This window comes from Bactrocera latifrons, unplaced genomic scaffold (assembly GCF_001853355.1).
Source record: "Bactrocera latifrons isolate USDA-ARS-PBARC rearing strain unplaced genomic scaffold, ASM185335v1 scaffold_20, whole genome shotgun sequence".
Taxonomy (NCBI): domain Eukaryota; kingdom Metazoa; phylum Arthropoda; class Insecta; order Diptera; family Tephritidae; genus Bactrocera; species Bactrocera latifrons.
In genome coordinates, this window is record NW_017535519.1 from 1800484 (window position 1) to 1816329 (window position 15846).

Sequence of the window (15846 nt, forward strand, 5' to 3'; positions counted from 1 at the left end):
GCATAAATACATTTAGCACTTAATTTTTTTGGTTCCAATTGGTTCGGGTGGATAGGGACACCCTAGTCACCTTGGTCGGGTTCGAGGCCCATCTAAAACCTCTGACGTACTTTAGGTCCGACACCCGGCCGCAGTGCGACTCCACATTTAGGTTTAAACCACAGCCACCACGAATCTCCACAAAGGGCCAAAGCCAATGAGCAGATTGGAATTGCCTCCAAGGGCTTACTGCTCCCCGTGGTACCAGGATTAAGTCTTTGGTCTGACTTTGTAGCTTTTGCTACTACCAGTTGAGTCCCAAAAACTCAATGACTGGTTGCATAAAAATTGATTACATAAAAATTTGACTTCCCACAGAATATTATAGCACTTATCTGACTTAGACCATGTTGACATCAAAACATGGTCTCTAAAACTTGACATAGTGCATATGGCTTTTAGTCGCCTCTTACGATGGGTATGCCTTGCCGCGGGTATATTCGGTTTCCCCTCGAACCCGGAGGGGTCCCCCCTACCCACAGGGTCAACCGGATTTCAACTTTTCTCGTCATCTTGATCATTTATATATATACATATAGTATAACGCTATATCTGTCTCGTTTAGTTTTAGGTGATACGTACTACCGTTAGGTGAATAAAACTATAATACTCTTTAGCAACTGGTTGCAAGACTATAAAAATTCACGGAACAACTCTGACTTTTACGTTTTTAGAGGGTAGAAAATGTTGCACTATTGCCTGGTTAAAGGGGCCATACACGACACACATATGCGTTCGATCGGTATGTGTGCGTTTGCGGTCTACTCGTGTATGAACAATCGAACCTGAAAACATGTTGTGAAAAGAACTTGCAACTTTGACAGCCCGAGCATAGAGCAGCATAAATGCACATTCCTTTACATTCGATTAGAAAACATTTTTTTATGAAAGTTAATTGTCCTATGACATCCTCTAATTTTTCTGTAGAAATTTTTTCAATAACACTTTTCGTTTTGACATTGTTTCTTTCCACATTCGTTATTCATGTTCCTCAGTAATCTATAACTGATGCAGTCTTTCATCAAGTCGTCTTAAGTCTTATTCTAAAATTATATTCCCCATAACTGGCATTTTCTTCGTCAGTCCGTGAAATTTGGTTGCGGGAGTCGGCTGGGTACCGAGTATTGAGTTTCGATTCCAAACAGTAATTACTGCTTTACTTATACTACATCATATATTTATTTGCTGACGAGTGTGATATCAATATAAATTATTTAAAGAGGTAAGCGAGTTCTTTAATCAAAAAGAAAAACATTTCGTAGTAGGTTTGTATTTATTTATTTATACATATGTATATACATTTATATTCGTTATATTTGGTATGCATAATTTAGTAAAATTTTATTTGATAAATTATCTATAGATTGACTAAAAAATTAACAAAACTTCCCTTTGACGCATATTTTTTAAAATATGGCCATTGATTATACATATGTACAAGCCTATCATTTGAATTGTTCTTCTCAACGTAAATATAGTATTTATGTCTAGATGTAAATTCGTGAAAAATAAGAAAAAGGTTCATATTTTTAGACCACGGTTTTAACAATGCATCAATCTGTGTGGGTCAAAATACTACTGATGGCCTCAAAATCCTCAAAATAGCCTATACGAGTATTAGTTCAAATTAGAGAGTAAAAGTGTGTGGATCGGTTACTTACATATGTATGTACTTATGTATACTCACTTGAGTATTGTATTTCGCTGAAAACGATGAAATTAAATAAAAGCTTTAAGTATAGAAAATACGTTTGCTTTAAATCACTTTTATCGCAGTCAATGCACTGGCATAAGTTCTATGGTACACAATGGTGATTTCTATAGTACGAGTATATTTTTGCCTTCATAATTGAGCTGGGACAATCACTTTTGTTTGTCTCAGCTTAATTCGTTGTGTATTTGGTATATTCAAAAATCCATCGGAAGTTTTATACCAAGTCATAGGCCGTTTGACGTAGGCTAAATAGTTTTTTCCGTTGTTCAATCTGAACCAAACTTTTATGGCCAATTCACATAGAAATTTTGCTTAGCTTTTACTATATGTACGTCAGTCATTTGCTTTCACAGAAAAGTTCAATGTACTCTTTTGTATGAGTACGCTCACACAAAAAGTTTTTGACGCGAAGTCAAGAAAAATATTTGTACGCTGCTCCAACAGTAATCAATTTAATATAATATTAGACAAGTAAGGAAGTGCTAAGTTCGGGTGTCACCGAACATTTTATACTCTCGCATGATAAAGTGATAATCGAGATTTCAGGCGTGGTTGTGAACCGATTTCACCCATRTTTGGTACATGTCATCASGGTGTTAAGAAAATATTATAYACCGAATTTCATTGAAATCGGTTGAGTACTTCCTGAGATATGGTTTTTGGTCCATAAGTGACGCCACACCCATTTTAAATTTTTTAAAAAAGCCTGGATGCAGCTTCCTTCTGACATTTCTTCCGTAAAATTTAGTGTTTCTGACGTTTTTTGTTAGTCGGTTAACGCACTTTTAGTGATTTTCAACATAACCTTTGTATGGGAGGTGGGCGTGGTTATTATCCGATTTCTTCCGTTTTTGAACTGTATATGGAAATGCCTAAAAGAAACGACTCTATACAGTTTGGTTGACATAGCTATAGTAGTTTTCGAGATATGTACAAAAAAGTTAGTAGGGGGTGGGGCCACGCCCACTTTTCCAAAAAAATTTACGTCCAAATATGCCCCTTCCTTTGTGCCAAATTTCACTTACATATCTTTATTTATGGCTTAGTTATGACTCTTTATAGGTTTTCGGTTTCCGCCATTTTGTGGGCGTTGCAGTAGGCCGATTTTGCCCATCTTCGAACTTAACCTTCTTATGAAGCCAAGAAATACGTGTACCAAGTTTCATCATGATATCTCAATTTTTACTCAAGTTASAGCTTGCACGGACGGACGGACAGACGGACAGACGAACGGACGGACAGACAGACATCCGGATTTCAACTCTACTCGTCACCCTGATCACTTTGGTATATATAACTCTATATCTGACTCTTTTAGTTTTAGGACTTACAAACAACCGTTATGTGAACAAAACTATAATACTCTCTTTAGCAACTTTGTTGCGAGAGTATAAAAAAGACACTGATAGTAAAGGGTTCATTGTGGCATACCCTTTGTTTTGGGTGCTTCGTTGTTTCAGTATGAACTGTAACGCAAAGCGCGGAAAGTTTTATGGGAATTTCGTTTATTTTACTTTTAGCGATTTTATTTGCAGTTGGCGTACTTTGATAACAGAGTTCTCATGTTCGTAAAATGGCACAGCCTTGACCAGTGATAAATACAACATTTGAGAGCTTAAATCATATACCCGACTGTGATAGTTGAGACGGTAGGGTGGGATTGAAGTTTAGCAAAAGCAAAAGCAAAAACACGGGAACAATCAGTTGGAATACTACAAAAAATTTAATTTGAGTGTGCGATGTACTGCAGAGTGTAGCTTCGGTTAATTTTCTTTCTTCGGTGAGACGATGCCATTGAAAATTTACACGTTCCCCCCTTTTAATGGTCTAAAACCAATTTGATCACCACTGTTGCGATTGAAGCGATATAGGTACTCTTCCAGTCATAGTATGTAATTGCCATAAGTTATTTGAACCGTTTTTAAAACTGTTTCGGAAAAATTTGAAAATACCAGTCAAAAACTCTATATCACCACTATTATTTTTACTTGTTAAGTGAAATTTACCTTTCCCCAACAGTTACTATTAAAGTTGTAGGACACTTAACTCTCGGGAACGATCGTTATGAACATAATCGTCATACATTACTCGGAGCTGAAATTGAAGGTCGTACATAGTGACTGTTCATTATACCTATTTCAATTCAACATATTAATTATCGTTCAACTATCATTCGGGTTCCGCCAGTTTGTAGCCTACGAAAATGTACAAACGCCAACAAATATAGGCAATCTCGTAAAGCTCATGGCGGCGGTGCGATGAACTCGGCAAGCTTCGCGTTTATTAATAATATTTTAAAGAATGATCTGTGCACGCTTCCGTTTCATCAATGTTGATACGATCGGAACGGCATTTCATTCAAATGAAATAATACAATATGAGTTCTCTGCTTTTATGACACACAATCACAAGCCTTAGGTATCATTGATCATTGGCGCTATTGTATGAAGCACCGAAGGTGCGGAAGTGCCCGGCGGATGTGAATTCACCATGCTGGCACGCGCCGCATATGTAATGGATCAGCATACGAGTACAACAAACATAAGTGTATATAATCTGCATGTATTAACACCGAGCTGTCAATATTAAAAGCGTCTGCGCGAGTCTATGCTGGTGGCGCCATGGGTTACGTATGCGCCCGAGTGAATGAAGGCTGCTCCGTTCAAAGTCCGCGAAATTCAATAGGACGCATTTGTTGTTGTTTATGTATAAAATATGGTATGCTTTCAAAATATGTATATATGTAAGTAAATATCTAGCCGATAGCTTCAGCGTTTGTCGAGATTATTGCATTCCACTGTAAAAAGCGGTTGAAGGATGCGGTCCGAAGTTGTTTACTCGTGTGGCGTTGTCTAAAATTAGCATACCACGCTATGGTCAGTCCGCCTTGTAGGCGCCATTCGTTAAGCAATTCATGTTGCTGGTCTATCTAAGGCAAGAGCAACGTCTTGGGTTTGTACTCTGCTCCTCGTGTCTATAAATATTTTAATTTCAAACAATCAAACACATACAATAAATATATGTATGTATGTATATAAATGTATTCGTGAGAATGCATAAATATTGTTCTGTGAAATATGCATTATATGGAAGTATACGTGGGTAGTCTTACGCTCCTCTTAGTAGATTAATATAAATGTATGTATGTAACTATATTCCGATGTAAAAATGGGAATATATATCGCTGTGTTATCGCATTCGCGCGTATTTATGGAAACTTTACCGCGCTGCATTAATTATCGCCCATTTCAGCGCTCTTACCGAACGTGTCTATGAGCTCAGCTCGGCTGCCAGCCAGCGATTCAGGTCAATCGCATTGTTGCTCCTCGATGTCGCTTGTTATCAGCTGCAGTCTGCGCCGAGACTTTGTTTACCAACAGATCACAACAGAGCTTTTCGCAATGAGTTGTCGATTAATCACTGCAGCGCGTACTGTTTACAATTTTCTCGCATTTTATTTTTGTACTTTTAAATACTCCTGACTTCTGCTGCTGCCTACTAGTTTTTTCTCCGTCAGGGTTTCCCTATATTTTTATTTTTCTTTTTTCCTATCATACATATATGCGCGTTATGTTCTCTGTTGACATGAATTAAAAATAGTAAAACGCGGTTATTAGTATATTACGGTGCTGTCTAAATAAAATACTCGAAAACAGTGTGTAGTATATTGTGGTCAGCGCCTGGGAGATTGTCTACAAATTTTCATACAGTATTACACTATCACGCAGCTGAGAAGTGATCGTATTGTTTGTTGAATTGTTGCTCTGTATCCGTATCCGCGCCTGCGTTACGCTCCGCACATTGGTGTGTATTTTCAAGCTGACCTGCAAACCAGAGAAAAGATTGGTGGCAGTCGGTGCTGAGTTCAATTGGTGCGAGACGAATGTGGTAAACAAAATTGCGGTTTTGACTGATTTGTTTTGACATTTGCAGTGAATTCCTAAGAATTTTGTTGTTGGGAATGTTTATTTTTAGCAATTAAGGTTTGCCATAATTGATAAGCTAACCATAGTAAGTGACTATTTAAAAATAAAATATACATACTGCTTTGTGCATAATGTCACATTTTTCTCATGAGCATGCAAACACAAGTGTGAATATATTGTTGACTAATTTTTATTCCCTGCAAAACATCGAACGACGACTGGAGGACGTTTTTTAAGAATATTTGGAAAGAGCAGATATCTTTCAGAACTCAGTTCATTTTTTGTAGAGGCGCTTCGTATATTGGTTAGCGGATTTGGTGATAAATATCCGGAGTAGATGGCTGATCTAGGACCTGTTAAATGCATGCCTCAACTGTATAATAGGATATATAACATCAGCATTTTATAGAGGTAGTCTAATCCTTAAGATTATCTTAACTTGCCACGTTGATGAAAATGTTGGAAACTTGAGGGAAACAAATAAGCATAGTATGTCAATAACTTAAAAATGTTATGCTGATTTTTTAATTCCAATATAATAACTGCTATTTTGAAACAAATGCTTTATAAACATTGCAAAAAATGCTTAAAAGTCTACATTGTCGAGAACCTAAGTATTTGAGTGTGATCAATGACGGTACTAAGAGCACAGAATTGTCTCTACCACAATGATAATAAGACAGGGAAGGCAGAACAGAGTTAGATGTGGGTCTTACCATCTAATACACAGTTTTGCACATGGGGTTAACTAATATATTATGGCTATAATGGGGAATATGGGAAAGGAAGATTACAAAAGGAAAATATATTCTTTTTAAGCAATTTGACCTTTTTTATTTTCGACGTCGGTCTTCGCGGAATGTTGCTGTCAAAAGCATTGCCCAATTTGTACGACAGGTCCCACTGTCACGCTCAATATTTATTGTGATATTTGGATCGTAATACATACTGATGATGGATGGATCGCGAGTGAATGCTACACGTACATAATTATCATGTCGGTATTTATTTGAAATAAATCAAGTTTTTGACACAAAGATGTTAAAAAATAGTTTTGCTTTAAAATTTTTTTATTTTTGGTGTTTTTTTTTATAAAATGTCGAAAAAAATTTGAAGAAAAAATTCTATGGTTACCAGGTACCATTGGAAAGAATATACTTTACCTTTGAATATAAAATGAAAAATTTTTGTGTAAATATTAGTTTGGCAAAAAAGACTTGCGGTATTTCTTGCGGTATTTTTTATTGAATTTTCAATTATTCATAAAATTTTTTTTAATGACTCATGCCCAGCTCTTGACCGATGCTACGGCTGCTACTATGCCGGTCTCTTTCGACCACTCAGCGATTTTATCGCAATTTTCGATGACAGGCCTTCCGGAGCGTGGCGCATCTTCGACCGCCTCTACACCAGACCAAAAACATTGAAACCATCGTTGTGCGGTGGAAATGGAAACTGTAGCGGGTAGCGGTTTATTTTGCTCCATGTTTGCGACGCTATAACTCACGAATGACTTAAAAGAAACGACAATCAATCAAACACGCGTTAGCGCGTGAAATGAGCTTTCCAAAAATGACAACGAATAAAACTAGAACTGCTCTCAGCGGCAACTAGCGAGAATGCCGCAAGACTTTTTTGACAACCTAATACTAATGGAACCGGCCACGCGTTGCTGTGGTATACATTTGATAATATTATTCATATAATAAGTTTTCAATACAGTAAAAATTTTATTTACGAATAAAAGCGAACAAGTTTTTGCCGGTATAAGAATCCAAGGGATTGGTAATTTAGGTTTAATTTTTAATATGATAATAATATAAATAACGGTTTTAAGGCTGCTTTCTTAATGTCTGGTTGCCAGCCTTTCTGTTCAGTTAAGAGAATTGCCCGCTTAATAGATTGCACTTAATAAACATCAAAAAAATGTTTGACCGGCCAATGAGCATGGCTAATGAAGATGTCTGCTTAATAGAGCGTCCATTTAATAGAGCTTTCACTATATTTTTTATTTATGATTTGTTTTTACTATCCTATCTTCAAAGTTGGTTCGAACTGTACACAGTGTGCAAAATTTTACTAAAATCGATTCATTAGTTTAGGAGTCCATCCCGGACAAACAACTCGTCACGTAAATTCAACGGAGTGGAGGTCTTCCTCTTCCTCTTCCATGCGCAAAGGACCATACATCTTTCGCAGCACCTTTCTCTCGAAAACTCGTAACATCGACTCATCCGATGTCATCGCGGCAGGGCGGGGATGATGAGTGACTTATAGAGTTTTGTGTTTGTTCGTCGAGAGAGGACTTTGCTTTTCAATTGAATACTCAGTCCGAAGTAGCACCCGTTAGCAAGAGTTATTCTGCATTAGATTTCGAAATAGAAGAAATTATCTACTACTTCGAAGTTATGACTGTCAACAGTGACATGGGAACCTAGTAGCGATTGCGACAACTGTTTGTTACCTGCTCCATTAAATTCAGCAGCTCGAATAATTATCTCCAGCAGTAGATTGAAGAAGTCGCATGATAGGGAGGCGCCTTGCCTGAAACCACTTTGGTATCGAACGGCTCGGAGAGGTCAGAAGACGGATTGACGCTTTTGGTATCGCTCAACGTCAGTTTACACATCCGAATCAGTTTTGCGGGGATACCAAATTTACACATTGCGGAATAAAGGCAGCTTTAAAATCGATGAAGATAGGGTGTATGTGGATCCTCTTTTCACGGGTATTTTCCAAGATTTAGCACTGAGTGTGTCATCTCTTGATATTCCAGGCCTAAAGCCACACTAATAATTCAGTTTGTCGACGGTGAGCTTTACTCTTTTACACAATATGCTCGATAGAACCTTACACCCGATTTTCTGGAGGCTTATCCCACGGTAGTTGGCGCAGAATGTGGGTTCTCCCTTTTTGTAGATTGGGCAGGGCACACTTAAATTCCAATCATCGTGTATGCTTTCGTCCGAGTATATTCTACAAAGAAGCTCCTAAATATTTCTTCATCAGCACCCGCCGCTTTGTTGTTCCTCAGGCGGGTAATTGCTATTCGAGCTTCTTCAGGGTCGGGCAATGGAACTTCTACTCCATCGTCATCGATTGTTGAATCGGAATCGCCATCTCCTGGTGTTATGCTTTCATTGCCATTCAGCAGGCTGGAAAAGTGTTCGCTCTATAATTTTAGTATGCTCTGGGTATCAGACATTAGGATATCTCTGAGGATTCTACAAGAGTATGATCCGGTCTTAAAACCTTCCATTACGCATTTTTCGTAGAATTTTTGAGCATTACCTCTGTGGTCCAGCTTGCCAAGCCTTTATACTCACGCATTTCGGCCTATCTCTTTTTTGTCTGCAAATTTTTGAGTTTGAAATGCTGTACCACAGGACCCCTATACCGAGTTGTTGATGAGTGCTCTCAGAGAGCAGGAGTGCAAGTCGAGTAGAAAACCTTTCGCATGGCTGTTGTGATGGCAGTTTATCGACGTCGAGCCTTCCTTGTGTTTGTTGACGAGCGTTTTTTGCTGCACAGAGACGGGTGCCTGTCTGGGCTGCAACAAGATGGTGGTCCGAGTACATGTTAGGACCTCGTACGCACGTCTAAAACACTGGATACGTGTTTTCCGTCTATCATAACGTGATCGATCTGGTTGGTGGTTTATGATCCGGAGACAGGTAGGTAGCTTGATGCATTTATTTTTATGCTGGAATTTAGTACTGCAGATAACCGAATTTCGGGCCTCGGCGAAGTCGATCTGCCTGTACTCATTTGGGGATGTTTCATCGCGGAGGCTGAAATTACCCACCGTTGTGCCAAATATATGTACCTTCTTTGCCAGCCTTGTCGTTAAAGTCACTAAGCAAGATTTCGACATCGTGGAGGCGGCAGTTCTCCAAGCGCTCATAGATGATATCCTTGGTCACATCATGCTTCACATCAGCGATATGTTGAAGAACTACGCTTTGATATGGATTGTGACTAGTCGTTCATCCAGTACTCGGCAGTTGCGCTCCTTTATTTGACCAATATAGTAAATCCCATAAGGACCTACTCGCCTCAGTCCTTGTCCGGTCTTTCGCATTTCTTCGACGGTGGAGCTTTTACTCTAACGAGAACATCAACCAGAAAAAATTTAGTTGTTTTGGAACTAATAGCGCTTTTACACAAATGATTTATCAAACTTGTTTTTACAGATCCTTCCGATATTTTAACGCTACCAGTAAGATCTATGAATGTTAGTCGTCAATTCTCAAGCAGCGATTCCTTTATTTTATTAACGTGTTGATTTTCAGCCGTTGTTGATGGCCGTAGTGGACGTGGTTTGTCGCCAACGCGTTTTCGCCACTCTTTGGATAACTTGTACCAATTAAAATCACTTACTCGGACAGACAATTATCACCGACGATCATTTCCAACATTCTCTAGGTTCCGGCACCAGAAATTAGATTCCGTATACAAAATTTAATGGAACTTTTTTGATGAATAATTTCACTCATCGTAAAAATCGCCGAAGACGTTGACTATTACAAGTATATGTAATTATTTTCGAAACTTCCGGTTGACTTTACATCGCATCTATCAACAATATGTAAGAAATGATAAAGAAATTTATAAATAATTTATTTCTAATAATAAATTATGTCTAATTATTCTAATTCAGTGTATCCTCTTGTCTAAAATATATGATATTAGGGCAATACTTCCCCTAGTCCCCTAGGATTTCTAACATCCGCTTATTCCTTGTATACTGATGAGGTTTTTTAATGACATATGTACATATAACCTCTGGTGCTGATAACTATATGTCCTAATATCAAAAGTGGATAAAATTGAGATTATAATATATGAAATAATGTATATGAATAATTTAAGAATTTCAAACTTCTGGTTGACTTTATACCGTATATATCGGTCGATATGTTCAATGTGTTCGCAAAATCAAATAAAGGGAATAATGGATATACTACAGTTTAATGCCTGAAATATGTTATATCGATTCACGAGTTACCCCAAGTATAATATGTACACATAATAATTTTCGTTTGTTCAAAAAGAATTTGGCATTTTTCATCCATTTTTTGATGTTTTCCTATTATACTCCATGTATTAAATTTAGCTGTGATCAAATTTATATCACATATCATTTGAGTTAATTAAATTTTAATATAAAGTTTAGCCAATACCTGAAGTCATTTCCACGGCTTTGATCTATGTAAGTTGCGAGAGTATTAAATGTTCGGATCTTCCTTACTTATTAAGAATATCTATGTCGTAATCCTTTTTCATCACATCATTGAAAAAGCTCACCAACACGTTTAGAAAAGCAAACTCCCGAACCACATCAAAAAGCTTGCTAGCTAACCTCTTTACTGCTGAGTATAGTGCTTTGTATTAAATAGTTATCATATGTTTAATTAAATTGATAATTGAATAAAAAAAATTGAAGAAAACAGTTTCCACAGTTTGTAGCAGAGCAAGGTTTCGATCCTCGGACCTCTGGGTTATGGGCCCAGCACGCTTCCACTGCGCCACTCTGCTTCACAAAATTTTATTCTCAAATGACTCACATATGTTAAGTGAGCTCTTAATAATAATTGAGAGGAATGCGCTGACTCAGAATCTATCGCAATTTACGCTTGCGATAGCATGTTATGAGTTTGTGTGGAAATACCCGATAACTGTGTGAATATGTGACCACTCATTTTAACACATTAATGCTTAGTTCGGCATGCAAATATTTATGTACAAATATGGTTCAAATGTCTATACACATATGACTTTTGTTTATATAAATATATGTTAACTAAAACAAATACGAATTAAAATTAAAGGTGTGAAACCCATCTATTATTCATTATGTGAGTATAAGGTTGTACACATGTTAACATATTTTTTTAACCAAATTATGAAAATTAGTTAAAATATATTATATGGAAAACACAAACCACTAACACTAATAAAACCACTAAATTTTGGTATATTCTTAGTTTCTCTGAAAAAGAACAGGAAAAATACCGTTGACAAACAAAAACTTGATTTGATTCAGTTTGTATGCTGCTCGATCGTAGAGTGGTACGTTATCGATGATCAGCTTCTTGGGAAGAAGAGAACGTTTTTAGAATGATATCTCAAAACGAAGCGATTAGAGAGATGGCTAAATCGACTCAGATCGTAACGCTAACGTTTGTTTCAGCGTATTAGAAACTTCGTGGCTTACTTAAGATACGCTATTCAGGATATTGATATCCAAATTCTTCGCCTTGAATAGTGGGTTAAATTTATTGAATATATGGGCAGGCACCGCTGTTCAGAATTGATGTTTTCCTTGAATTAATCAGACATAATATCCACGCACTATGTTAGGAATTCAATTCAACCTCCACTTTAATGATTTTTTGATTCTGATACATCAAGTAGGTTCCTGACTTACATATGTGCTTTTCAGTCAAGACTGCTCAGCCGTACTCTCACATTGCCAAACTTGAACACTTCATTAACTGATGAGCTAAAGAACATGAGAAATATATTGAATTGGCGAATCATTCAAAATGTTGAACACACACAACCAACAAATTTAGCTTAACTTAACAATGTAATAAGATGATTGATTATCTTGTATATGATTAATAATTGCTTAAAGAAACATAAACCAATAAAACATACTGACTATAATGGTAGAAGGCAGCGACCTATACAGCTTAATTGATGAAAATTTTATCATATCATTATTTATTAATAATCACCGCATTCTTCTAGCGTATAATATGGCACTCAAGAGATTTGTATATTTTGTCTATATGCATGCATATAATTACACATTCGTTTTGGACACATAATCAAGCCAGTTTTACAATCAGTTTGAGCTCTGTTCAAAAGAACCAGTGTCTTTCGCAGCATCAGCCGGTTCGGACTGCCACTAAACTTCCGGAAACCACAAAACCAGCATAAGGTATAATATATAAACATTATACATACACATGCTTTATAAATTTAAAAATTATTGTGAAACAATGGTTTTAGATGAAACTTTTGACGATTGGAATTTTTGTGATTTGCGGCGTGATTTCTCATGCTGAAGTTTTAAGAGTTTCCCCAAAACTTGTGGAGTTGGTGCCCACGATAAATCAAGAAAATTATATGCTAATGCCAATCGATGACAAATTCAATCTGTCGTATGTTGCAAATATTTCAATCAATAATTTTGAGATAATAATATTATTTTCTTCTAAATAATAGTTTAGATGCTCCTGAAGGCGGTTACCGGAAGGAAGAAACAAAACTACTTATAGATGAAAATGGAAACAAAGTACTTGCAGTGAAAGGTCGTCTCAACTTGTTTTATGACGACGCTCCATTCGATGTAATAGTTATATACGAGGCTGACGGAAAGGGCTACAGAGCGAAATATATGTATGTTCCAAAGCTAGCTAATACGTCAGTGTTAGCTAGCGCCAGCTTTTTAAAGAGCGCTGCAGGTTAAGATAGAAAAAAAGGCAGAACAAATTAAAATACAGCAATATTTTAAATTTTAGTTTCTGTTTACTAAATTCTTCTAACGGTTTATTTTTGCGCATGACGTGTGCTATACTAGCAAACATTAGTCCCGCATTGGTGTGACAAATGTATCCATATCTGTCGTATCTTAACCAACCAGTTGCTACAGAGTAATATAGTTTTGTTCACTTAACGGTTGTACGTATCACCCAAAACTAAGCGAGATAGATATAGGATGAGATAGATAAAATATAGTCGATACTTCCCCAACTTCCATATACTACATATAATGGTTTTCGTTTTTCTGACAAACCTTATACGTCTGTCAGTATACGAGTTATATATAATATATGTATGTATGTATTTATAAAGTTGCTTGGATTTCGATCCACTGGTTAACGTCTTAGATCATAAAGTATTTCTCTGGCTTTGATTCTTGTAAGTTACAAGAGTATAAAATGTTTTGTTGCACCCGAACTTAGCCCTTCCTTACTTAATACGATTCAATTTGTGAAATAATAATTCGTTATTTATTTATAATTTCTTTGCCATCTGTATGCATCTACTTCTTGTTCAAAACCTTTATCTTTATACTCAGCAGATTTCAAAAGAACTGTTTTTGACTAATTAGATCGATAGAAATAAATATTTGATTGAGATGTTTTTGCCTTCTTATTAACTGTCAAGTTTTGCCATAAAAACACTACGTCGTATTTAGCTTATAGCAGGAACAGTGAAACGTAGAATCGTGGGTCGTGTCAGCTGATACGACCTATCTTATGGGCGCGCAATGTAAGTGCACAGTGAAAACGCTACTCCCTTCTCTCTTTGACGTCGGATGACGTGAGAATCTACAGCATTTTGGTTTTTGCCGTCTAAACGTGTCAGCTGATTGCTCTCTCACAACGCAGGGTTGCCAATCTCGATATACTGTAGTGATTATAAAAGTGTCTTCAATATGTTTGAAATTTTCTTAAAATAACTCAAAATCAGAGTCGAATGCTATTATTTATAAATATATAAACTATTTTTAATATTTTGCTTTCAGTTTTGATATTTTATATTATGAAAAATTGTAATTGAAAACTTAGATGTGTACAAAAGTATATATGCGTATTGAGCAATGGCAACATTGTTCAAATTAAAACAAACAAAGATGGCTGATTTCTGCGTTTTTACCACGGGCTCAACTTTTGACACATTTTGCTCGCTAAGGAGGGAAAAGGAAGGAAGGGAGTAGCGTTTTTCACTGGCTCTGCTATTATAGTAGAAACAGTCAAAAGAGTAGAATCGTGGGTCGTGTCAGCTGATACGACCTATCTTATGAGCGCGCAATGTATGTGCACAGTGAAAAACGCTACTCCCTTCTCTCTTTGACGTAGGATGCCGTAGGAATCCACGGCATTTGGATTTTAAAAACTTTGTTAAGAATTGTATGTTGTTGTTGATAACTTAAATTTTAATATTTTCTACTCAGATGAAATGACTTATCAGTGCTTTTAGTTGATCTAAGCCTAAGCTACAGAAATGCTACATCACTTAGGTGGAAATGATTGGGTATTTTCTTCAGGGTTAAATTAAACGAGGTAGCTCCATAACTGATTGGAAAACACACTCCAAACCCGTGATTAATTCAAGATTTCAATTATTACCGCTATAAAGGCCCAAAATACAAGTGGGTAATCGCGCTGCTCTTTGGAGCTTCATTTACTAAATCATATCCAGTCTATAAGAAAGTAGTTTTGATATACCTATGTATATGTACATACTAATATCTATCTGTAAAGTCTGATGACAATTTTATTGATTCATTGATGGGAAAAATTCGGCACAAAGAACTTGGTCGGAATATCGATTTAAAGGTTGAACAGTGTATACTCGTTTTAGCTGAAATTCGAAAAGTGTTCATACACACAACTAATGAAATTAACTGAACTTAATAGTGCCGGTTAGTGACAGTCTACCGATGTATGAGTATTAAATTTCTAAATCATAAAATAACGGAATGCTCTGAATATATGTAGAAGACACCTATGCACTTTATTTGATGAAAACTAAAATTTTGTCATATCAACATTTATTAATAATCTCCCAATACTTCAAGCATATAATATGGCTATCAGGGGATTTTTGTATTTTGTATAATTTTTATCGAAACTTTCATTGTGTATTCATAACCAGTTTTGCAGTCAATTTGAGCACTGCTCAAAAGATCCAGTGTCTTTCATAGCTTTCGACTGTCCGGAGTGATTCTAATGACACACAACTAGCTTAAGGTATTAAATTGTACATACATACATATGTATATGTATATATAAATTTATTAACAATTTACAAATGCAAACAATATTTACAGATGAAACTTTTAACAATTGGAATTTTTGCGATTTACATTGTGCTTTCTGCCGCTGAGGTCTTAGAAGTTTCTCCAAAACTTGCGATGTTGGTGCCCACAATAAATCAAGAAAATTATATACTTATGCCAATCGATGACAAATTCCAACTTTCGTATGTTCCGAATATTTCGATTTATAGTTAAAAAAAAAAACTTTTTTCTTCTAAATAAAAGGTTAAATTTACCTAATGGAAGTAACCGCGAAGAAGAAACAAAGCTGCGTATAGATGAAACTGGAAAAGAAGAACTTGCAGTCAAAGGCCGTCTCAATTTAGTAT

At 36.3% G+C, this 15846-nt stretch overlaps 1 protein-coding gene and 1 non-coding gene across 2 annotated transcripts; one reads left to right on the forward strand and one right to left on the reverse strand.

Annotated features, from left to right (window-relative positions):
* Window positions 1–11145: 11145 nt before the first annotated feature.
* On the reverse strand, window positions 11146–11217 carry Trnam-cau. Its single transcript has one exon. It is a non-coding gene; the product is annotated as a tRNA-Met (tRNA).
* Window positions 11218–12523: 1306 nt separating this feature from the next.
* On the forward strand, window positions 12524–13739 carry LOC108968000. The gene is made up of 3 exons (XM_018931717.1): window positions 12524–12628; window positions 12700–12851; window positions 12916–13739. Exons 2-3 carry the CDS (start codon window positions 12700–12702, stop codon window positions 13157–13159), a joined length of 396 nt encoding a protein of 131 aa, XP_018787262.1. The 5' UTR covers window positions 12524–12628; the 3' UTR covers window positions 13160–13739.
* The last annotated feature ends 2107 nt before the right edge of the window (window positions 13740–15846 follow it).